Genomic DNA, 25,981 nt, shown 5'->3' with positions numbered 1-25,981 from the left:
TCTCTTTTATTAATGTAGTCATATTCTCGTGGCATCTTATTGTACAGAATGCCCAAGCCTATTTTCTTCATTCCATATGTGACCTGTTGAGTCCATGGAAACTGAAACAGTGAACACCCAGCACTGTGCCATCTAGATTTTTTAATTTGATTCAAAGCGAAGAGACCTTCAAATGAAAGAACTAATAATAAAATCACAACTAGAAAACTAGTCTTTTCACTCCTAATTCTAAATTCCATTCACTTAACCCTGCTGCATCTTTAAATGAGTGTGGATCAAAAAGTTAATTGTTCCTCCAGAATCAATAAATGCCTAAAACAGGGTCCTCTATTTCTTCCTGGTCTATCAAAAGCGGTGTTCTGGCCTTTCCTCTTTGAAATGGGAATGAAAAAGAATATGTTTCGGCCTTCTGAAAAAGAATATGTTTCAGCCAACGTTCATAAAGTTCAGAATTTGGTGGGCAGTTTCCTTTGAAAGTTTACATTAAGTGTTCTGCCACTCAAGTCTCCATATGGAATTGTTTAAGAAGTTTAAAGCCTAGCAATAAATGCCTTGCCTCAGACATACTGTAAGCCTTTGTCTATTGAAATGCAGCAGCTGTTTCGTTACTTAAACATACCAGGTAACAGCAGCACAAAGAAATAGCAAGTTTATGACAGACGGTTGTTCTGGACAGGCTACAGTCAAAGTGGCAGAGTTTTGCTCAGGACTTTAAAGCTAACACACACATAACACCCCATGCTAAGCCCATTTGGATGGCCTCTTCTCTGTAGCTCACCCCACCAGAAGTTCTCCATCAAAGAATGAAGTGCATCCAGCTTGATTCTAAAAATGTGTTTGGTGTGGCAAAGTGGCACATAATTCTGTTTGAACCTGTCAGCCAACCACATGTTGGATATCCATTATTTTCCATAGCTTATCAATGAAGAAATTGAGGTTCTGAGATGTTGACTTGCCCAAGATCACACAGCTGGGGGTGGCAGAGTCAAGACTGAAATCCAGGTCTTCTCACTCATAGTCTGATGTTCTCACCATTTGATCATTGGATAATGCATGTGACAGGATTAGGAAACTCTAAGTCAGTCCTCTCCAACTAGAGGACTCCTACCCCCACAGGGTATGCATGAGTTATTTTCCCAGAGGGTTAATTTTACTCAAATATTTAATTGGGATTTGTTTGAAGATGAGAAACAATGTTTTAAATCTTTCTCATATTTAAACAAACCCAGATAATACAAATGAGAGTGTAAACATTCTTAGGAATTTTTCAAAAAACCAAATTTGAAACATAGAGCCATTTCACACTGGAGTATGTGCTGCAGCCTGCGTCCCTGGACCCCTCTGGAGGTCCACATTTACTTTTCTTGGCCATTGGCATTTTGGTGGAAAATTAGTTACATGTGCCCTACTTTCAAAACTTGCTGTAACTTTAATGCATATGAAGTAAAGTGTTATTTTAAATGTTCATTATTTTAGGGGAAAGTACATCTTAAATGCCAGAGCTTTATTCTGGCACTTAAAGCACTGATTTGTTGCCACCGGTCAAGAATTCAGCATACTGCTCAAGAAAAAGATCACGACTAGGACTCCATAAGCCCCGCTCTCCTCTCCCCTGTCCCCACCTCCCATCGTCACTCCCAGCCAAGGCTAACACTATTCTCTTTCTTAAATTATAGATTAGTTTTACCTGTTTTTGCACTTGGTAATATACTATATGCCTTTTGTGTCTAACTTAACATTACGTTTGTGAGTCAAAGGATGTTATTCTTTTGCTTAACATTACGTTTGTGAGTCAAAGCACTTTTTAAAGCAGGAAACCTTCCTTGGTCTTTAGCAGAATTAAATCCCTGGGAAAAGGAAAGGAGGACTAAGTAGATATGAGAGAACTGTGAGATCTCAAAGCATCACAAAATTCTAACCAAGCCCCCTCCCCAAAACTAAACAAAATTAAACTTCTCAGTTACATTTTAATACATGTATTATGTGAATGAGAGGTATCACTGTGTTGCATACTGTGACCCTCCAATTCTAGAAACAAAGAGATTTTAAGGAAATGGTCTCCTTGGTAACTGACCTGTAGGAAACTATAGGAAAACCCTAGAAATGTCTCTTCTATTTGTGAAGGATTTAAAATGGTCTCAGTCATAGCAAAGAAGGTTTAAGATCCAAATACATTAGGGGTTGCTAGAGAAGGGTTAAAGTAAGAGAGGAAAACATGTGGAACATTTTTAATGACCTCACATTCCTTTACACTGAGCAGAGCGACATGGTGCAGTAATGCCTGTTTATCTAGCCTAGAGTTTGAGCTGGAATGAGGTTTCATGTGTGAGAACTTTTACAAACCATACAGAGATGTATAGGTTATAAGGTGTTATAATTAAAAACATAAATATTATTTCAAATCTCGAATTTAAGTATAATCACTTTGTTATGTTCGGTGAAGTATTTTGTAAATGCTATCATCTAAAAGGGATTCACTTGGCCCCTAACTGTCATGCAGAATTCTTGATTTAAATATTTGTACCACTGGCATACAGACTTCTCAGAAAGTCCCTGAAGTGTCTGGAAACTCCCGGAAGTCCCCCTACCTTCATTCCAGACTCCAATTTTAGTGTCACAAAGTTAGGTTAGCAGAAGGAGATAAGAGTCTCTCTAAAATTTTGCTTAAATGCAAAATAAAATGTTAACCTATATGCTGTATTTTGCTGTCGCTTGATACCTGTACTATTGCAACAGCTATCTATTGTTCTCCTGTCTCGATGTACCTAATGCCAATTTAGCCTATAGACAGTAAAAATCACAGCATTTTTTGGAAGGGGTACTATCTGCTAGGCATCATGCTAGACAACTTATATTTATTCTTTCCCTTAATCCTCACAACACTTGAGGTAGCTCTACCCTTATCCCTGTTTTACAGATGAGGAACCTGAGATTCAAACAGTTTGCATTATTTGCCCAAGAACAGTAAGTGTTAGAACTAGAACTTAAATCCACAGCCTGTGCTCTGAATCCACTGTATTGCATAGCAGGCAAGTTCCAGTGTGTCATAATTGATGTGGAAGATTCAAGGCACATGCTGAATGTCAGAATGCTGAAACAGACCCTTATTTTACTTCATGGTTTGACAGTTGATTCTTAATTCAGCTCTGCTTTAAATCTATTCTTGGAAGAATCTTCTTTTAAATTGTATTTAATAGATTCTAAGTGATATTCCAGTAATACGTAAAGTTTCTAAAGAGTTTAACCCAACCAATGGTCAATGCCAGGAAAATTGTCTGGTTTTGAGTTTTGAATTGCACCATGCATCCAAGTGCATATACACACCCAACAGTGGGAGATTTGTGCAAATATCCATGATTCCCTGCATACCTGCAAGTACATTTAGAAGTGAATGCATTTTTAAGGAAGGGAATGAAATATTCCTAAAGCCAAATTTGCTGCCTTCCCTCTAAAGCTGACTTTCTTTTCTGATGTTTGATTTTCTATTCTCCCACTCACCCAAATGTCAATGCTTGAGGTGTCTTTGATTGTTCCTTTCTTCCTTACCCTTCACATCCCAACAGCACCAAGTCCAGTTCATTATTCCCTTATAATGTCATTATATGTATCCATTTTTATACTACTGCATTATTACTAAATGAAACCTTTAAAATCTTATGAATGATCTACAATAGCCTTCTAACAGATTTCTTTATTTTCACTACCACCCTTGCAAATTCTTTTTCAATGTTAGCCAGATTAATTTTCCTAAAACTCTCTTTTATTGTTTCACTTACTTGCTTAAAAGCTTTCGATGGCCCCTCATTGCCAAGTGAATAAAGTTCAAACACTTTTCCTTGGCATTCAAGGCCTTCACATCTGCCCCAGGATTCCTGGCCAAACTTACCTTCCACAATTATCGTGCATAAACCTCTACTCCACCAGAGGGTTTCCTAAATACATCTTGTGTATTAGATTACTTCACCTTTGAATCACTCTTGATTTATAAAATATGTACAGAAAACACTTTATTTCACCACAATAAACCTTTGCTTTAGCTGAATTTTTTGATTAGTAGAATTATTTACATGTTTTGATGCCTTTAAAACATAATGAAGCTATGTGTTTTAGGTTCTTGTCATCTCTGAATTACAAATTTAACCATATCCTAGAAATTTTGAGCATCTGACAGCTATTCTGTTATCTGCCTGATTTTTAACAATTAAATATATGTTTGCCTTTGACCTTTCTTAAAGATATTTATGAGTCTAGATAAGAGTTAGCTTTCTCATGTAACAGAGAAACTGAAAAATTCAAACTGGTTTATTTTTACTAGGCTTAAGTTAATTGCTGCACCACTGTAAAATAATGATGCTTAAACAAAAATTTACTTTTCTAAACACTCAATCACAGTGAAATTATGCGGTAAGGGAACGGGCACTGGACTTCAAGTCGGAAGATTCTGGATTCAACTGAATGCTGTGTGACCTAGCGCAAGATACTTAAATTCTCAGAACTTGTTTCTGTATCTATAAAACTGAAATACTAATACATGTTTCCTCAGTGTGTGATGAGAATTGTCATATAACTTGTGAAGCCACTTGGTATATACCATACTTCATCAATTCTCACATTCACTTCTGTTTATTTAATATTTCTGAAATGAAAGTGCATCTTACACTCAATGGCATCTTGACATCCTGTCATAGTTTGATTGGTGGTATTTGTTTGTTTGTTTGTTTTTTTGTCTTAATAGCACATACGATAGAAGTGTTTCTTAAAATCACTGATGTCTTAGAGTTGATGAGATACAGTGGCTGGCGCTCCCACCCTCAGTGTTGTGCACCATATTCATCCTCTCCATTTTCATCCTGCAACAAAATGCCCCTCCCCTGAGACTCCCACACAGTGTTCACACTTTAGTTTGTTTTTATATATTAGCTAACTACGTAACCTCATGTCAGTCCTCATCACTGTTAACTAACTTGTATTGTAAACTTCTGGAAAACAGAGTGCATCTCTTTGAGTTGTTTATAAATCAACATGCATAGTTATATAAGATTCTGTATTTAATAAATATTCACTTACTGGTGCTAATTTCACTTTTGAGACAACATTGAAACTTGGCATCTCAGTAATTTTCCAGTGATTTTGGTAAAAGCTAGGGAAAGGACTGCGAATGCCAAGGAATGGAAAATGTGTGATTACATAGGTTTCTTCACATCACTGTTTTCTGTTGAAAATACTGCTGCTTACCTCATAGTACCTTCTCTCTTCTATAAGCCAAACAGCTCCAGACAATACTGTGACATGCTCACAAAGCCAGCAGGCCCTGTTCTGCTGATGGTCGGGTTTGGCCTTCTTCTACTCATCTCTATCATCCTTCAGTGTCGACAGTCAGAAGACAGAGGGAAACTGTTACTGTCACCGGTACTGGGGATAGAGACAAAATAAGAGTAAACAGATGCTTGGTGCTTCACTTTTGCCAGGGTAGACTTTGGTGGACTTTGTCCAGATTGTGCCACATTCGTGTTTCTACCTCCACTCAGTCATTCATTTATTCCCATTTATATTTCTCTGTGGTGATCTGACAGGTTAAAGATTTCATAAATTCAGAGCTCCTAGCACAGCTATATTCTTCAGAGGACCAAAATACTCTGATGGAGGAATCTGCTGAGCAGGCTCAGCGCCGGGATGAGATGCTACGAATGTACCAAGCCCTAAAAGAAGCCCTTGGGATAATTGGGGACATCAGCACGGCCACTGTGTCCACTCCGGCACCCCCTCCAGTGGATGATTCCTGGATACAGCACTCTCGCAGGTAAGAAGATGGCCCCACAACCCCAAGCCTGCCACACTTGTCTGATATTTTCTGAGAGTGCTTTCCTAAACCAAGATGGAGCCACAGAAAAGAAGGAAAAGATATTTACATTCAGGAGTAAGGATCAGATTATACTAATTCCCTTCAAAATGCAGCACAGTGCATCCTCACGAGGGAATGTTATGTAGTCACTAAAAAGAACAAGACAGTTCTACTAGGTCCTAAAATGAAAAGATAATCCAGTTAATGGGAAGCTTAAAAAAAAGAAGGAGGTTGTAGGCTGGGCACGGTGGCTCACACCTGTAATCCCAGCACTTTGGGAGGCCGAGGCAAGTGGATCACCTGATGTCAGGAGTTTGAGACCAGACTGGCCAACATAGTGAAAAACTGTCTCTACTAAGAATACAAAAATTAGCTGGGGGTGGTGATGCACGCCTGTGATCCCAGCTATTCAGGAGGCTGAGGCAGGAGAATTGCTGGAATTCAGGAGTCAGAGGTTGCAGTGAGCTGAGATCATGCCACTGCACTCCAGCCTGGGTGACAGAACGAGACTCTGCCTCAAAAATAAAAATAAAAAAATAAAAAAAATAAAAGGCGGTTGTAGAACACTGTGTTCTATGATATGCAGAAAAGCAATTTATATAGAGAGAGAAAATATATACTTATAGAAATGTAGAATACAGTTTAAAAAGATGCACAAGAAACTTCTATGGTTGTTTCAACAGAGTGAAGGGGTAGGGAGAGGAAAACTTACTTTTCTCCATTTACCCTTTTATACCTCTGACTTTCATAACATGAACCTGACTTATTCAGTCCAAAAATAATTTTTAAAAAGCAGGAAGTTACAAAACATTTTTAGAGATTAATTCAGACAGAAAGGAGGAGTGAGCAAACTATGATTTCTCTTTTTCCTCAGGTCACCTCCTCCAAGTCCCACAACCCAAAGGAGGCCAACACTAAGTGCTCCCCTCACAAGGCCCACATCCGGCCGAGGACCAGCTCCTGCCATTCCCTCTCCAGGCCCCCACTCTGGGGCTCCCCCAGTCCCATTCCGTCCAGGCCCATTACCTCCTTTCCCCAGCAGCAGTGACTCCTTCGGAGCCCCTCCACAAGTTCCATCTAGGCCCACGAGGGCCCCACCCAGTGTCCCAAGGTAAGGCATGGAGCAGAAATTTGGGTGGTGGTGCGGCTTGGTTCTCTTCTCATAGAATGACAGACAAAATTTATTTGAAAGAGAAAATTGCAAAGATCTTATCGTACGTGTTTGCAGTTTTCACAATGAACAGAGACTATAGGAAAATTGCCAACCCTGTTATGCCATTTAAAAATCACTTGTGATCATTGAAATTTCTCATTTATCAATTGGCACAAACTAAATAGGACTAAAGAACACTGGGTCCCAATGAATGACATTTTGGCAGCTATTGAGAGAATTTGAGGACTCTGAAACAAAAGAGTTATGAAGGATTGTGGCAAGCCATATGTTCTATAGGTCATGTGAGTTCCATGGACTAAGGTCTTGCCTTCTCCATTACCAAAAGAATTCTAGAAAACCACTGACTTAGAGAATTTTATCCATCTGCCTTCTGAAATGTAATCCTTATACCCAGTTTTACCAATTTTCATATAGACTGAATAAATCTGGCTGATCGATCTGCAATTGTTTTTTTAAAACCTACACACAGATATTTTAATATAGGCATGACTGTTGTATACAGTCACTAACCATATATAAGATAGATCATTGTACATTTGAATAATACATGTTGACAATTGTAAGTGGATTTTCAGGCTTAATTGTGAAACAATACAGCTAATAAATAATGGACCTAGAAACATACATAGTTGGAGCTGTAGTCTCACCTTCATACACTTACAGTCAAAATATACGCAATGAATATAATCAGAGATTTTTAAGGTATAAAGTACTAAGGTTTTTTCCCCCTCAAAATCAGAAATATAAAGAGGAAAGAAAATTAGCCCATACATAAAGTTAATTTTTTTAAAATTCAATTCAGGGAATTAAAATATTTATATACTCCATGAAGGAATATCTGACTTTAGACAAATCATGAAAACAGATGTGACTTCTACCCACCCCTGCAGCCTGAGCCACCTTGCCAACTGATTGTGGCACTTACGTTTTATTTTGATCTTCAGGTTGTTGAGTATAATGAAGAGAAGAAGGGGATCTTAAACTAGTACACAGAGGGTGGTACAGCAAGAATAAGCACGAGATTTACAATCAGAAGACCTGGGTTACTGAAGGTCTTGGGCAACTCATTTAACTCTGAGACGGAAGTTCTTTTTCTGTGAAACAGGGAGAATTCAATAAAGTTGTTCTCCAGATCATATGACATGAGGTATTTGAAAGAGTTTGATACACTGTAAAGACTACAGTTGTTACCACTGTTATTTTGGTCCTAAGTAAAGAGGATATATATATACTCTCAATCCAATTTTTTTTTCTCTAAATTCAATAGACTTGGCTTATAAATTATTTGGAATGGTGCTAAATTTCCAGTAATAATAGTAATAGCAACAGCCAACATTTTTTGTGCTCTCAATATTACTAGGCATTGCCCTAGTGTACATTTTTTGTTTAAAGCTCATAACAAATAGGTTATTATACACATTTTACAGATGCGGCAGTGAGGTTAAACAGGTTGCCCAAGGCTGCTCAGCGAGTGCCTAGTGGAGCTGGACTTTAATCCCATGCAGTCGGCTTCCAGAGCCGTTTCCTGACCATGACCCCAGGGTTTCTCAACCTCATCAGTACTGACGTTTTTGTTGTGAGGAGCTGTCCTGTGGATTATAAGATGTTTAGCAGCATCCCTCGCCTCTACCCTCTAGATTTCAGTTGCACTCCCCAGCTGTGACCACTAAAAATATCTGTAGACACTCCCAATGTCCCTTAGGGGAGCAAAATTCCTCTCCACGTGAGAACCACTGCACTGTAGTATTCAAAAAAATTCCCTTCCATGTAAAAAGCATGAATTTCAGCATTGAGCCTTGCTATAAGCAAGATCCAATTTATTATTTTAGAAAACCTCAAATTGACTGGGAAAGTGTCTGCCATTGTACCAGGAAGGTATTGAGGCCATTGGAAGAGGAAGAGTTGAGAATGGGAAGGCTGGAGTCCCATGCAGGAGCTACTTTTGTCTGTCTAGCTATGAGAAGAAACCAGAGCAACCTGGTAGTGCCTGTCCTCGGGAATGAACATGCATGTTCTGCCTGCTTGCTTGACTGCTTTACCTGTGGGTTTCAGATGAGCTGGCTTGCTAGTACCCTTCAGAAAAATCAACTTTTGAATGCTAAACTGACTTATTAAGTAGGGTGGAGCTGCCGTTGGTATTTTCCAGCTCGCACTCACGAGGCAGCCAAACGAGAATGAGTAGCCCGAGCTGGATGGCCGGTGCATGGCAGCAGGGCTTAATGAGACTGCATTAGGGAATTTATAGGATGACAGTTGCCTTATTTGAAATTTCTAGAATACTCTCAAGTTAGAACCAGACTTTACTTGATCTGGCCGTGCAAAGAGTCCCAAATTTAAAACAGAAATGAGAGTACAGGGTAAAAGAGGAAAGTTGGTGGTTTTGTGCTGAGCCTTCAAGTTTCTGTGCTGGTTCAGCGCTTTGGGAGGGAAATCCTAGGGAAGGGGGCTGGGAGGGTGGTCACCTGAGAGAGAGCAAGAAAGACTCTGTCAGGATCCCCATGCCTGTTAAACCCAGCTTTAGATGGAGAGTTCTGACCACATAAAGTCTGTTTTCAATAAAAGCCAGAGCAGGAATCCTACCAAATACAAGCCAGAAATGGGGTTTAAGATTTCAAAAAATGAAAGAAGGAGAAAAAGAAAGGAAGAGAGAACGAGAGAAAGAAAAAAATTGAGAGAAGCGCTTGTTAAAACTTTACCTTATTCTGTTTGTTTAGTATATTCTATTTCTCCTCTGTGATTTGCCTCCATTTTCTCTATCAAAAACTTAGAAAGTTGAAATGCCATTATCCATCATCTCTGGGAAAACAACCCTTTGCTTTCAGAGAAGGAAGTTTGATTTGTTTTTTCAAGATTTTTACTCTCTTAAGGGCTCTTTCTCCTTTTGTATCTGAAACTGGAAACCTATAACATGACAAGACAGCACAAAAGGTGTCCCGCCAGCTCCCTGTTGGGCTTTAATATTACAAAGGCAATAACTGAACTTTTAGAGACAAGAGATTCTGCCATTCAGCATGTGCTCGTGCATAGTTTTCTTCTGGATAATTCATGACTTCATTAGCAAGTTATGATCTTGACTTTTAAGAGCATATATACTTTTATGTTAACCCCATTCAAAGGTAATCAAAGCACTTACATTTGTACAGAAACCATGAGTGTTCTGCTTTTAATATATATATATATTAAAATTTATATATATATTATATATATATATAAAAAATTGTATCTTTCCATTCCAATATAAAAGGAAAGGAAGGAGAGAGGTGGTGGAGTCATTTTTGGCCCAGCTTTTCTCAGCTGCTCAAGCTGTTCTGGTTTATGTGTATGGAGCCTTTCAGTGAGGGAGCTGGAAATATTGCAAACTACACGCCTGTTTTAATTAATTCCACTTGAACTAGAGAAGCATCTCTATCCCAAAGAGACTCACTAGTATGTATGCTTCTGTCATTAGTAAGTTGAGTATACACAAATCAGTGATTTGTGGAACATTTTCTATTGCCAAAATATCTGGATTGTCCCCTCCCCTCTCACCTCCACTCAACTTCTCTGAAGGGGCTAAACGCTGTTTGAAAATCCAATCCCATGTGTATTTACTTAACAAGATGATCTTAAACAGACATCACCACCTCTTTAGGGTCCCTATTCTCTTAATTGAAGATCCTGATCTTCATCATACATTAACTCTAGAGCTGATGTAACTACTTTCAGATATAGCTTCTTAAAATTAGTTAATTGGGAATCACAGTCTTTGACATTAACAGGACAAATTAACTGAGTCCGAGTGTGTTTTTCCTGGCAATAACTAACTCTGGCATTATTTCACTCATTTGTCTTCTTCCCTTTCCCTGGACTAAGCTATTTTGCAATGGTCAAAAGGGGATAAGGGTGGGAGGAAGGGTCTCCAACCGAGGAAGAAGAAACTTTTTTTTTTTTTTTTTTTTTTTTTTTTTTTTTACCTCATCACTCAATATTCCAAGCTAAAAAAAAGTTGAAACATATAAGTACTTTTTTTGACCACCCTTGTTCACCAAGTATGATGGTGTCTCTTTAAAAAGACAAAACCGAATCATTCAAAAGGATTTGGCTTTTACTTCAACTCATCAAAATGACATAAACACAACATGGAAAGCAAGGAATGCTCCCTTGAAGGAGTCTCTGGTGAGCCCCTTAGTGAAGCTGATGTCCCACCCTGCAAGGGCAGCCCCAAAGTAGCATCAAGATGATTCCAGAGTGTGTCACTCATGCCCATCCAATGACTTAGGTGGCTTCTTTGACTTCTATGGCACACTTTAAGAGTTTCATCGTAATCCCACATTTTCAGCAATTTATTACAAATCGACCATGCCAAAAGATTTATAAATCCTTCTACATAGGCAATCAATGCACACACATTCTTTTATTTACAAAGACAAAAGCCATTTAATCCTCCCTTTAATTTAGTTTAATTTTGTTTTAAATGTTTGACTTTGATGACCTGCAGTGCTATATCTCTTTTGCGTATTTTACATATTGTTATAATTGATAATTAATATAAAGTCCCTTTCACTTAGGGATAAGATCTCCTTGTTTTGTTTTGGATTTTTAGCCAGTCCCCCAAATTTTGCGTAAGGACAAATTCATGATTCTTATGAGTGTGTCTTTGAATCCCTTAAATCAAGGTTTGGTGCCATGAAGGATGAAGCTGCTGAGCCCTGAAGTCGTGGGCTAAGGGTACACGGACAATTAAGCAACTTAAGTGACTAGCCTGTGTCTGATTCCCCTGCAGTCATGTACTGAAAACCTCCTGACTTACTCTCTCCTCAACAGCCCTCTAAAAGTCTGACTTCTTTTAGCAGCTGAATGTCATTTGGACAAACGAGGAACTCATCTTGTGACTTCTGATGTCAGCCAGGAGCTTTCTATTTTTCTCACCCCTTTAAAAAACAAATACATAAATTTATCATTGGGTATTCTGATTTTTCAGGGAATAGTTTTTATTTTTAGCAACTGGCTTTAAAAGCAAGGAAAGATTTTTTTAAGTATAATTACTAAGAATAGGAACAACTTTGAGGTGTTCTTCTTGATTCTTAATATTTAAGGCATCTCATTTGTTTTGAAATCTCTACATGTCGTTAATCATTTGTTGCAGGTTTAATATGAGTTGTCATGATGCTTAATATAGTTTCATGAAAATAGAATTTTGGCCACATGCTGTTCACTAAAGAAAATGTCCAATTTAATGTAAGTCCCTCAATTAAAAATCCCATCAAAAGCCTCATTCCAATTTCACCATGATTCTGGCTATAACACAATTATTTCATTGGAGTGAATCAATGGTTAATGTCAAAGTTTTTAATTCTTCAAGTCTTGGTTTCAATCTAGTTTAAGTGAAAGTAAAATTAGTTTGGTGGTTTCCTTCTTGAGTCTTGCAAACTTGAGTCTACTTTACACAAACATCTCCATCCTGCCACGGTTCGGATGACTGGCAGTCTGTTTAGGCAAGGCCCAGAAACAGAATGCAAGTGTTGTGAAAGTCAGAATCTGGGAGCTTTGCAGATGTGTCAAGGTAGCCTTCAGATTGCCTCTCTGTTTTCAATGTGTCCCTTATCTCACTCTTCCAAACATCCTATGTTGTAAGAGGGTAAAAGGAAAAGGAAAATAAGAAAGGATCTACATGAGGCAAAGTACAAGTAACATAAATGCAGACAGGCAGCAGTAAATATAACAATATGCTGCTGTTAGCCCACTGGTAACTGGCATTAAGCTAACCAAACACAACTGCTTCCACATCCCATGACAAATAATAGCAAATAGCCCTGTCATTGTTCTCTTTGGGACTCTAAATTGTCGAAGCTTCACCCATTACAGGGAAAGCCTTCCTGAGTTTCAGGGGACCCAGCCCTGCCCTGAGTTTCACCTGACTGATAGAGGAAAACAGCCAAGACAGGAGTCTGGCAGAGAAGCCACTGGCCAGTGAAAAATGCACAGTAAAGGATTATTATTCTTCCTGTGAGCAGTCAGCAGCAAATTGTCACCAGTTGGAATCTGCTGAATGTTCCTATATACAAGTTAATGTTAGCTGAAAGAAAGGGGGTTTAAAAAAAAAGTTTTGCCCAGTGTAAGCAGATACAGACTTGTAGACGACACACAAGCTAGTACTTCTATTTCATCACTGCACTTTTTTGTTTCCCTCATTGTAAGAAAAGAATGATTTTTACAGGGAAACCTTCACATTCAGACAGTTCTTGTTAAATGGTATGTTTTTAACGACTTCAATGATTCATGGTGTGACATTGTTCATAGCTCTTTCACCTCTAAGTTTTATCCAAGCAACAAATTAGAAGAAAGGACTCCTGGGGGCTTCTTCCTCCTTTCTGTGAAAGATTGGAAGCATTTTTTTTTTTTTGAAACGGAGTCTCTATCACCCAGGCTGGAGTGGAGTGACATGATTTCGGCTCACTGCAACCCTTGCCTCCCGGGTTCAAGCGATTCTCCTGCCTCAGCCTCCTGAGTAGCTGGGATTACAGGCATGCACCACCATGTTCAGCTAATTTTTGTATTTTGAGTACAGATGGGGTTTCACCATGTTGTCCAGCTTGGTCTCGAACTCCTGACCTCGGGTGATCCACCTCACCCTCCCAAAGTGCTGGGATTACAACCATGAGCCACCGCACCAGGCCTAGAAGCAAAATTTAAATAACGTTTACTAGAGTTACTTTAGCCAATAAGAGCCAGGAAATTAAAAATGAAATTGTAAATGCTGCATCTTTCACTCAGAAACTTGCCTTGCATGCATATCTCCAGCAATATAAGAAAAACATTGAGGATTTAGCTGATGGTTTGATGGCTTTTGCCTGCCTGTCATAACTTTATTGCTGCTCAAAGGTAGAATTTTAAAACACTCAACATTGAAATCCTTTAGCTTACTATTGCCAATGTATTGTTAAGTGTTTTCTGGGGGAACCTCTGAATCTAAACACATATTTACACCCTTAAGTTGCCACATTAAATCCATCTGGCTTACCAAATGCTGTTGCCAAAAAACTATTACACTTTTGGTGTAGCCAATATTTTAAACGTGGGGGATGGGAGGGCAGTGTTGAAAGGCATTAGATTTGATAGAATTTACATGTGCATTGATGCCACATTATTTAAGTATTTATATCAAGTTTAGATCCCATGGCAACTCTGACCAAGAAAGAACTCCTACACAAGGCAAAAAGTCTAAAGCCACTAGGTATTTAGGCAGTCTCCTCATGGCACTTTTTGCCCTGTGGCTCCTTTTCAGGCATCACAACCACACCATAGGCAAAAACCACAAATAGCAAATACTCTAATTTCTTGAATTATTTTTTAACTATTCCTATAAGCACTAGGAAATGCCCACTCCTATTTTCTGGTCAAAGTTATCGGCTCATGTGAATCGTAGAAAGAATACATTCCATCCAACGATCTGAAAATATGTTAAGTCAAAATGGCAAGTAGCAAAATTTGCAATCACTCATAATCCATAGCAAGGTAGGGTCTTCCTAATTTCAGTTGCTTAGAGACATGTAAAGTTCCAAATGTTCATAAAGTCAACTTTTTCTCCTATTGGGAATTAATTTAAACATTAGAAAACAGGAAAAAGTACTCTTCTTAAATGTGCAAGTTAATATGAAATTTAGAAATAAGCCCCATTCCTTTCCTGCTTCTTTGGTAGAAGGGCTAATGTACCAACTAAGAGAGATAATAAGCTAAAGGTCTGGATAGCCACAAACTAAATACACTCCCACAGGAGAATCCCTAAGCTTCTATGGTAATTTTGAAACTAAGTAAAAATAAGACAGTATGAGAAGGCATTATGCTGCTTTAAATATGACTTGGGAAATGGTCCTATTTTACAATCAAATATACCACTTGCTTCCATCGTGTAAATATTACCAGTATTTGGTTTCAGATTTTCATGAGGCAACATTATCTAAATTTACTATTGGTCTGTATACTTAAATATATAACATTCATTTGCAGTATTTCATTTATCTCAAAAGATTAGTGTATATCTCATCTAGAATGAGACCTCTTATGAGAATAGGAGATGGGAAAGCCTTTTAAAGGCATTTGGCAGTCCAGAGAGTCTGCAATGAAATTGTTCCACTCAGGAATCGGTATTTATGTAAGATACATTCTGTACCATGTGTATTTTTTTGTTTATATTAGGATTATTCTCAAAGTCAATTTTAAGAGTGAATGAAATTTTTCCCTCAAGTAAATCTACCCTTAAGTAGCATCATGCTCAAGGGCCTACACCAGAAAGTCTGCCCCACTACTCTCACTATTATACCATTCACTGAGGAAAAGCTATAAAAACTGAGGAAAATGTCTACTTATTTTTTAAAACAACGAGAAATGCTTTTTGCTTCTCAGTAGTGTTGGAAAATATTTTAATAACTAAAATAATAAAACTTCATGTGAGGCAAATTCCACCTTAATTATTGCCTGTTGGGGTGGAAAAATTAAGGAAACATTAGTAAATGTGTTAACTAGAAAAACCACTGTAGTAATTTCCCGCCAAATACCTGGGTCTAAAGTCAAAATAAAATCTGTGCTTTGCATATGATTTGCATGAAAATAGACTTACAGTTTTAACTCTAACAATAGGACCACTTAGGACTAAGATGAATGGACCAGAAAAACCCCTGTGATTCATCAGTAGACTATGATTAGCTTACTTCAATGTTCTACAGTTCAGTTTGGAATCTTTAATGAGGGATGTTGATATAATTGCTTGATTCATTTTAATATTTCAAACACTCTAAATTACTCCATCACTATCTTAATAATTAATGCCTGAAAACTCATACTTACATTGAAAATTGATTTTAAAGCACAACATCTTTGAATAACACATTGAAATAGTGTTTCTGGTGTTTGCTTAAAACTTTGGTGTATAATTGATTACATCTTGTAGATTACTTTTTTTTTTCCTGGTATTTTCCTCTTCCAACTTAGGACTTTTTTGCCATATGTGGTTATTTGATGTCTATTGTTCATTCACAACCTTCTAGGTGACTGAAAAACGCATGGAGTTACTCATGCCAATAATTATTGCTACTGAATTGTTCCAAAGTCTCCCTTCCTGCAGAGAAAGAAGTTTCAGTAAAATATTCTAGAGGATTACAAATAATCTTTGCAGTTCATAAATACTTTCATAGGCTCCATTGCTCTTCACAGTTTTCAGTTAGAATGTTATTTTTGTCATGAAAGTTTGCATTTATATTTCTTTTCTGTGGATTGCTTACCACTTATTAAAATTAAAATGCATTTTAAGGTGAAACATTATGTACCTAGAATACTGAAGGTAGCACTGACCATTGTCTTCAGTTCAGAAAGCAATGTTGAATTGGAAAAGCAAGATTTTAGAATATTCCTTTTTACTGCATTGTCATTGCACCCTTCCTCTCTACCCTAGTCCTTCTGATCTCCCTTGTCCCTCAGATGATCCCTACACCCAATTATACAGAACAGTCTTCCTCTGGTTACTTCTATCGAACACTTGCCTGCTAGCTGTGTTTGGCAGGCCAGCAGGATGAGGTAATAATCAGAAGAAAATGTTCTGGTTTATTGGCCTCATCCATGTACAATATTATTCAAAACAGTTCTCTGTGGGTGAGAACAGGGTTGCTTTGAGATCCCCTGGTCTAATGTTCTGTAGTAGTGAGGAGGAACAAAACTGTAAACTTTTTTGATCTCTTCTAGAATAATGGTAAGATAAATGATATCTGCTTGGCCCATCCTTTCAGTAATGTTTACAGGCAGTTAGATGTATGTGAAAATGAAAGCCTTTCATTTATAAACATTTTGGTTTTACTCTTTCCAAGTTCAGCCGTCTTCTTAAGTACAGCCTCCATGGTCAGTACAGCAGTGTTTTCCTAAAAGCATATTTTGTGAACAATTTCTCCAGGATGATGGTAGTTTTTGTAAGACAGATGCCTAAAAGACATATGGTTTTCATAGATTTTCCGTCTAGACTAGCTTTATTTAGTGACTTTTGGTCTGAATTGGTCTAGTTAAAGTTTCTGTAGGAGCTTATATAAAAGTTTAAAATGTGGGCATACCATTAAGGTGTAAAACAAAAGTTTGACTTCTTGTTGGCAAGAGATTAAAACGGATTGGTTGAAAATTTCCTTCATGTTAAGGAATTCTGATCATCTTATAGGCCTACTCATCTATTCCGACCTTACAACACTGTCCAAAATGGAAAGGCTTACCCTAAAAATCCCATAACTGTTAAATTCATATACTCCTCACTGTTCCTGAGTAAATTCTTTGTGTTCCAGTTTATGTGTGTGTGTGTTAGAAAGCCCTAATTCTTTCTGCAGACTCTTTACATGGCCCAGGGGACATATGATTCTTTACCCTTTTAGCACCAATTTTTACAAACACAGCATTTCTCTCATTTAAAAAAAGCATCTGACAAGCCACTGAGTAGAAGTGACGGAGCCTTTAGGAGTTTCATACTGCCTTCAACCAACAATGAAAATTCTGTTTTTAGATGCGTTTCAAATTCTTGAGCCAGTGTCAAAGACTCATTTAGAAACAATATGACATGTTCAGAGGAAAAGAATTACATCTAGTCTTGCCCAGAAATCACCCTTTTGCTCCCTCTTTTGTAAGAGGTAATACTGCAGACCAGTCCCATCTTAACTGCATCAGAAAGAGGAGGCTCGTGGAAGGGAGGAAATGTGGGCTGTTCTGTCTCCACGAGTATCATTGCTTGGCTTCCTTGGCTTCTCACGAAGCATTTAATTGGACTTAGTCACATATTTGTTCACTGACATGGCAGCCTGCAAGGCATAATGCCTCTCTGTTTTTCTCTGTTTGCTTTAAAAATTTTTGTTTTTAAAATTTGAACTCTAAAGCATGTTAGAGCTCCTCCTGCTGGATTGAAAAAAAAAAACTGGGATGATTAATAAATGGTCATTCTTTTTCTTCATATTTGCCACCTGGGCAAATAGAAGTGACAGAAGCCTATCATGTGGTGCACTTAAAACTGACCTTTTAATTCATCAGGTATTAAGGTCAGGCAGAAAGAAAATGTTGATGCTACACAACACATCTCTCAGTCTTCAAATTCCTCATGCTCTTTTTTGTTGCTGTTGTTAAAAAAAATAAAAGGAGTAGGAAAGGTTATTTTTCTATCAGTGTTTCTAGTTACATAGTTACCCCAAGTCACATCCCCATGCTTGAAAGGTTCTTGCTGTCTCTCAGAAAGCGACAAAAAGTTTTTTCCATCTTCCCAAAGCAGAAATGAATTGTACAGTCATATAGAGATTTGAAGTGTTGCCTTTTTCCTCCCTATCCTTTCTTCGTTTTCCTTCTTCCTCCTGAATTCCTCCTCCTTCTCAGAAGCAGACACTTGCGTCTCCCAGTAGCTAGTTCTCAGCACCTCCTTTCTTGCCTCCTCCTTCCCCTAAATGGTGGCAGTTGGCCTCTCCCTCTCCTGGTACCTGAAGTGGGAGTGACGAGACGGATCAGAAAAAGGTTTACCCCATTCACCATCAGTGGGAGTAGGTTTCTACAGCACATAAGTTTCTGGAGGTCTCTTTAGGAATAAGAGAGAAAGGAGGGGGGATGGAAGGGAGATAGGAAGAAAGGAGGGAAGGAGGGAAGGGGCAGGAAAGGAGAAAAGGAGGGAAGGAAGGAGCAAAGGAAAACAAAATCACTTGTAAATCTCTGTAAAACCACTTCCTTTCTCTGCATGCTTTCTCACACTGTATCCCTCTTGCCTTCTGCTGCTCTGTGGTTCTTTGTTTCTTTTAGCTCTTTCCTCCCCCGTTTATCTTCTCAACGATATAGTACAAAGGCCAAAATACTTAAAAGTTAATCTCGAAAGTAATGCTTTTTAGAAATCATATTTTAATACAACTAAAAATCCTCTGTGTTACCTGTCTCATGACTTTATTAGGACTTGGGACAAAGGAAGTCATTTGGTATTTGTGATAAAGAATAAGACAACCCTTGATTTCTCAAACTTCAGTACTTTCTGGCTTTCTTTCCTTTACACATATCTTTTCTGTTCCTGGAATGCTAGTCCCCTTAACTTTCTCTGCTTTCTGGAAGTCCTTCCAACCTCTCATCCTCCTTCCAACTCTAAGCTAGGACTCCAGGTGTTTCTGAAACTCCCGAAGCAACTATTTTATCATAATCCTACTGTGGTGATGTTAACTTGTCTCTCTCCATCTCAACAAGAAACTACTTCTGGGCAGTGACTGTCTTTATTTCTGTCTCTACCTCTTAACACAGTACCTAGCACATAAGTAGGGCTTACTGAGGGGATGAAGGAATATAAAAGGAATTGACTTGCAAGCCTCAATCAAAATTTATTTTGGAACAAGCCCGATACTTATTTTAAAAACCAATTTAAACACACTTTCTTGTTCTATTATATTGATAAAGCTTGCCTGAGTGAATGTTGTAAAATTCTTTCTACAAATCGTAAACCTGAGCAGAGTTAATGTGGGTAAATCATCCTTTAAGATGCTTTTCTGCCACAACCACAGAAGTGGTTATATTAGGCACCGTACCTATGGGTGAAATCCAAGTCAGATATGTAGGACAATGTAAAGAAAGTGTGACAAAGCAGATTATATTACCATTTATTTCAGAGGCTAATTTATACAGGATATTACCTTCATCAAAAAACTGTATGTTTGTGTCATCAAAAAATTGTGAACTATTTTTCTTCCTATGTTCTGATTTCAAATTCCATGAGTTGATTCATATTTTCCCAATGACATACATTATAAAATCATGGGTTCATTTTCACAGGGGAAAGAAATGCTGGCTCTAATACACAGCAATAATCATATTAGAGAATTCCTTAAATCCTTTAAGTGGGCTCCAAGTTCTGTGTTCTTTCCAGCATCTACTGTAAACTATTCTTGTATAGTATTGGCTCATTCTGTTACTAAAGCCAAAAATTCCAAAAATATGCTGAATAGCACCCTATAGTATTTCTTACAGTAAATTATAAAATATTATCTTCCATGTGGACAAAATCATGACTGTTACAGCATTTTTCTGACTTTAGCCTCATACCTTCTAGATATGTAAAACCTATTTGTTAAATAAATGCCCAAAATGAGAAGTAGAATGCAAATACATTGCTGAAATTTAAAATACAATGTCCCAAAGTTTGTTCTCTTAGAGCAGACATTCACAAGAAGAAGTAGGGGTCCTTCATCATAGCTGCCTTCCATTTTACCTAGAGGTGTGCTCCGACCCAATTTATCTTTGGGTCCATTCACACTCATTGATCTACCACTTGGGACACTGCCCTCAGCAGGTGCTATGGAAAGCTGCAAGAGGTGTAGGAGTAATCTCGGTTCATAGAAGGTTTTGAATATTGTTCAGATGATAAGATATGCATGCACACCTAAAACTTAAAAAAAAAAAAAGATGCAAGCATTAAATGATTCAAGAGGGTCATTGAGAAGTAAAGCATTTCAATTCCTAAAAACACAGAAAATGGTTTTTGTAGATAAAAACCCTTCATTTTTTAAATCATAAATAAGTTAAAAAATGGTAGGCAAGTTGATATCAGATTCTAGTGGCCCTTGGAAACTTGGGATGTATAACTCTCCCTTGATCCTAGATGTATGTAAACTGAATTTTGAGAGTTATATTTTAAACTTTCCATTATAATTTATAAGTAAAACTTGCAGTGTAAAAGAAGCTATTGCATATCCTTTTAATGCAAATAACTACCCTTTTAAGCAGATATCTTCTCTAAAAATGTCAGTCTTCGTATATCTTTTTGAAGCCTTTCTTTTAATTTGGGTCCACCTAACTAATTATGTTGGACTTCAATCCTACCCTCTCCAAAGATTAGAATTTGGAATGCACATTTAGAGATGCTTACCTTCTATTTATTTTCATAAGTAAATACAAGCTTCCCTAAGCAAGTAGTAGTTATTCTTCTGGTAATGACTAACAACAACAACAACAAACACTATAGTACAGTATCTTGGTCTTTACAACATAAGGCTAAAACTGCTTTCACCCATGCTTAAGTCTAATTCCCAAAGGTATCAAAGTGTTTCTACAATATTTCTTCTTCCTTCTTAAGATTTTCCAGCACTTTCTCTTTTTGTTTTTACTTTACCTGGCAAGTAAATTGAATTGCTAATAAAGCGAAGTAAAAATCTTTTTTTTACTGAGCAGTGGTTTCAAAGCATAATCCCAGGACCAGCAGCATGTGGGAACTTGTTAGAAATATCCTACCCCATTAGAAACATTGGGTGGCACCCAGCAAGCTGTGTTTTAACAAGGCTTCCAGGGAATTCTGATGCAAGGTCCAATTTGAGAACCATTGCCTAGAGCATGTCAATCTAACTGCCCAATAGAAAGAATTCTGCACTGGAAGTCATGAGATCTTAGTGCAAGCATAGGAACGGAAGAAGAATGAGTTACATAGGCCCATTCTGGCTTACACATTTACCAGTCAGATAATTCCTGCTTCCCATCCTAAGGAGAAATAAGGGCAGGGACAGAAAGACCAATCCATTTCACAAATCAGTATTATGCTAGCTGGAGGCAAGAAGCTAGAGGAAAGGTGGTTTTCACACCCACCCCACAAACTGATACACCAAAGCAGGTTGCCCTATTGAGGTCTCCCTTAACTCCTGTTAAAATGGGCCTCTTATCATGAACACTCAGGACCAGCTAATCCAAAGAAGAGCAGATGAAATTTTAGTTCTTCTATTCTTAAAAGACAATAAAATAAGGCAAGAAAACAATGATGCATTCTTCTCTCTTATCGGTAAAGCCAGTTTCTCCCCCACAATGCCACCCACCTTGCACAAGCATTTGACTTTCTTACAAAATTTGTCATTGTCCGCAATACAGTCCATCCCTGCAGCTACAAATACAACTTCAAGTATTACATCTTTCCCTTTGATTTGAAAGAAGAAACTTGGCTCTTCTATGTAACCATAAACCGCCCACATACAACACAGTGTTTCAATAAATACTAAGTGATACAAGATGCTCCATTTCAATATAATGCCTTACTTAACGAAGCTCATCACTAAACAAAGCAACTGAGGAAAATTTAGTACAAAACAATAACTTTGCTTTCCCCAAAACAAACTGTCTTGTGAGGTGAATGTCTTTGGAAACTCTTTGAATGGTTAGAAGCTGGACCAATGAAATGAACTTTAACAGTAAACGTTAAATGTTTTCTGGTGTTGAAGTTGGCAAACATGTTAGCATTGCATATTAAGAAAATTCACCCTGAATTGCTTTCTAGTAGAGTTGTACATACAGATTTTTGTAATTGTTTTAGAAAAAAATAAATAAAATGCTTATTTCTTCTGCAAGGGTTAGTGAGGAGCTCTTTAGGATTTTTAATTACTAAGTACATATATGGGTTCCTTTAACTGAAACTAGGCATATTTCCAAGATATCATAGTTACTTTGAGAGAACATGAACATTTTATCTTTTATTCTTTTAATTATTAATTCACCATCTAGCTATGCAGTGCCTATTGAATGCATGTCCCTAGGGACATCCTTAAAGAGCTCATAATGAATAAGTTATCCTGATTGATTGATTGATTTGGGAAAAAACAATACTATGAACCACAGGCCATGCTAAGTTATGGGATATGGTAGTGAATAAGACTAACAATAGACCTGGCACATAGCAGAACCATATGTTCTCCTCATCTCCTGTCCTGACTTCTTTCTGCAACTGCCTACTACTATTGTCCTCTTGTCCCAGCCACATGGTCCAAGGATTAAAGCAGATATTAATGAGAATTTACTGTGCCATAAGAGTACTTAAGTCTTCTCTATCCACACCATTGAATTCTTCCCTTCAGTCACCATCATTTAAGTTCCAGTTTCACTCATTATAGAGCTACATTCCCTTACTTCTAAGTTTTATATGCAGCAGTTACAATCATGTTTGCCATACTTTGACCACATTATTGTATTTTCAGACTTCCCAGAGGGTATTCTCAGACTCCGAATTATAAAATTTTGCCCTATTTTTCCACTTAAAATGGAGTACTATAACAGAGCTACTTGCATATTTGTTTTATTCCACTCATCTTCCATTCTGAATAGATGCTGAGCTCTTTAAAATCATGTAGCATGAGGCAGTCCACATATTAGATGCTCAATAAATAATCTCTGCAATATATAAGTGGAAGTCTTGACATAGATCATCTAGTCTGATTGTACAATTTGGCAACTGGAGCTAGAATCCACATTTTCTAACTTCTGATCCAGGACTCTTTCTATGTAAACATAGTGCCCAAATATAAGCTTCTGACAAATGCCTTAAAAGTGTAGCATCCTTGGCCTCACTAGACCTACTCACCTTGATCTAGCCTAAACTCTAGCCTAGTTAAACATCTTGTTTAGGCACTTTTCAGTCATTTCTTCATTTTTCCATTATTCAACAAATACTTAACCACTGCCTTCTAATCACATTGTACCAAATGCTGAATATATGTAATAAATGCAAAATATGTAGTCTCTTTTCTCAAGGAATTTTGAATCTATTTGGGGGGCACTGTTAATAATCTAATAAATAAATGCATAATCACAAGCAGGGTTCCTTGCTATGAGAGACACAAACATGAAGTAATAGAGGAAGGCAGAGGAAGTGGGGAAAACTATGGGATGGTCCAGAAGGACTGAGGAATAACAGTTAAGCCAAGAACAAAAGCATCAAAAGAGAAGTCAGTTTCATTCTTTTCTCTCTTGGCTACAAGCCTTGATACAAGCTATTACATATTCATGAAACGATTTCCAATCCATCATGCCATGCTGTATCCTACTTCTCACTGAATTTGTAGTCTAAAATCAACTTTTTAATTTAATGAAATCCCCTAATTAATTCCATTATCAAAACTTCTGGTAGAATTTCCCTCCTTAAAGTTCAAATTCTGGCCATTTCTCTCCTCCCACCAGCCAACTAGTTAATTGCTAAGAATATATTTCCATAGGGTACATGATTATTTGTCAAACTCCCTGAGGGCAGGAGGCTTATTATTTGGTATTTATTCCAAATATCTACTAAAGAACTGAGCAGTCAGATACTTTAGAGTCGCTAAAGATATCAATCCTACATGTCACTTTAGCTACTTTTTTTTTTTTTTTTTTTTTTGCTATGGCCATGATTTACTCACAAATATCCTTGTATTTATAAGACCAATGGATATCACAAGCATTCATTAGTTATTTCTTGATTCTAGGAGGAACTTTCTTTCATTCAGTTATCAAACATTCAGTGACTGAATGACAAGCAGTGAGCTAGATACTGCAGTTACATGAAGATGATTAAGACATAGCTCATTTCTAATCAGTGAAGATAATATATAAGCCTAATTAGAGTTCAGTGTGATGACTAATAATAGAGATTTGTTGAGATACTGTACGAACAACTGTATCAGGAGAGGGGAAGGCAGGTCAGAGAAGACTTCACTGAAGTAAGTCCTGAATGATTAATTAGTAGTCTCAGAAGATGACCAAAATGACATTGAGAATGTAATTACATGTATGAAACAAGTTAAGTGGGTGTGACCTGTGGCCTTCAGAAACTTCATATCAAAGATGAAAATTATGCAGATTCAAGATTCAGGACATAAGTTAAACATATATGGCCATTTTAAATGAAAATAAGGCTGGGTACCATGGCTCACACCTGTAATTCCAGTGCTTTGCCCCTCCCTAAAGAAAGATTTCCTTTAAAGCCTCTTAAACATTTTTCAAGTGCATGAGGTAAAAGGAACTCTACTAATATCTATGAGTTTGTGCCTAAATAGTTAATGTTTTCACCATTAATCAACAATATCTCTTCTGCTTTGATTTTTCCTTGACTGTGTAATTTAATTTTATAGTTCCATGATTTTTCATCAACATTTCATAATTGCTTTCTTACATTTTTCTAACTTTACTTCTTCATACCTGAGAAAGGACATTCAATTTGATCAATTTAGAGTTTCTAATACAGAAGAAAATTTTATGACTATAATTCCAGAAGGAGTCTTTCTGAAAAAATCAGTTGCAGAGTTTTACCAAAAAGAAACATTTCAATTTATAGACTTTGTCAAATTTGTGGGGGTATAAAATGACTACCCAAGATACCACATATGAAGTCAAGTACACAAATACACTAAAAAACTTATTAATATAGTCAGTAAATAAATGTAGAAGCTTGAGGAATAAATAATATAATAATAAGTAACAAATAATATTGCTTAGTAATGTTGAGACTCTCAAATACAGTAATATTTCATTATCTCAAGTACGTTTGCTAAGTAAACTCAGCTACCAGAAACATCACTGCCAACTAGAAAGTGAGTAATACTACTATTAGTAATACTAAAATCTTTAAGACCCAAAATAGGAACTAGAGCTCCTGCAATTTAAACAGGCACTCACACTAAGCCTATTTACACTTGCTACAGAGAACTCTAAAGCCTTGCTTTTCTGATTTTTAGTGCTCTGCAAATTACAAGCATAATATAGAACAAACTGGAGAAAGTTATAAAGGCAATGAGAAGTGATAATTAATATCCTGAAAGAAAAAGAAGAGGAAAATTATATGTGAGAAATAAAAATTCAAAAACCATCATTGTCTGAAACAATATACTTTATTAGTTCCTGAGTTCATTCTATGTAATTATTATATTATATTGGCTAAGATATGTGCAGTATGTTTCAGATGGCTTTCAAATAGTTTCATATTTCTTATTAGTATTGGAAGGAATGACTTCAGTTTTGAGAAAGATTTGCATATGAAAAAATACGTAATTTTCATTAAAACTACTAGATAAATGAAAGGTGACAATGTTAAAATCATTACAGATCGTAACCACTTCTGCTGGCCTGTATGTGCATGAGCATGTGTGTAATGGCTCTTTCTCAGTGTCCTTGGAACAATGTTCTGCTAGATATTCTACTTGTTTCTTTACCTTTCTCTTTCTCTCTTT

General features: G+C 37.2%; 1 protein-coding gene across 7 annotated transcripts in view; it reads left to right on the top strand.

Moving 5' to 3' along the window:
- The window catches only part of DNM3 (dynamin 3), a 568,793-nt gene that overhangs the window by 532,386 nt on the left and 10,426 nt on the right, over positions 1-25,981 (top strand). For 5 of the 7 annotated variants that reach the window (XR_012091293.1, XM_007989500.3, XM_007989506.3 and 2 more), the window contains 2 exons: positions 5,574-5,800; positions 6,717-6,953. Coding sequence is in view for 6 of the 7 variants with exons in the window: in XM_007989500.3 (XP_007987691.2) it covers positions 5,574-5,800; positions 6,717-6,953 (464 nt within the window). In the remaining variant the exon portion in view is untranslated. Of the gene's footprint in view, positions 1-5,573; positions 5,801-6,716; positions 6,954-11,671; positions 25,979-25,981 lie in introns of those variants that run through there. The other 2 variants (XM_073011792.1, XM_007989507.3) reach the window with 1 other exon arrangement.

This window comes from Chlorocebus sabaeus, chromosome 25 (genome assembly GCF_047675955.1).
Source record: "Chlorocebus sabaeus isolate Y175 chromosome 25, mChlSab1.0.hap1, whole genome shotgun sequence".
Classification (NCBI taxonomy): domain Eukaryota; kingdom Metazoa; phylum Chordata; class Mammalia; order Primates; family Cercopithecidae; genus Chlorocebus; species Chlorocebus sabaeus.
The sequence above is the reverse complement of the archived record's forward strand: the minus strand, read 5'-3'. Positions and strand labels throughout refer to the sequence as shown.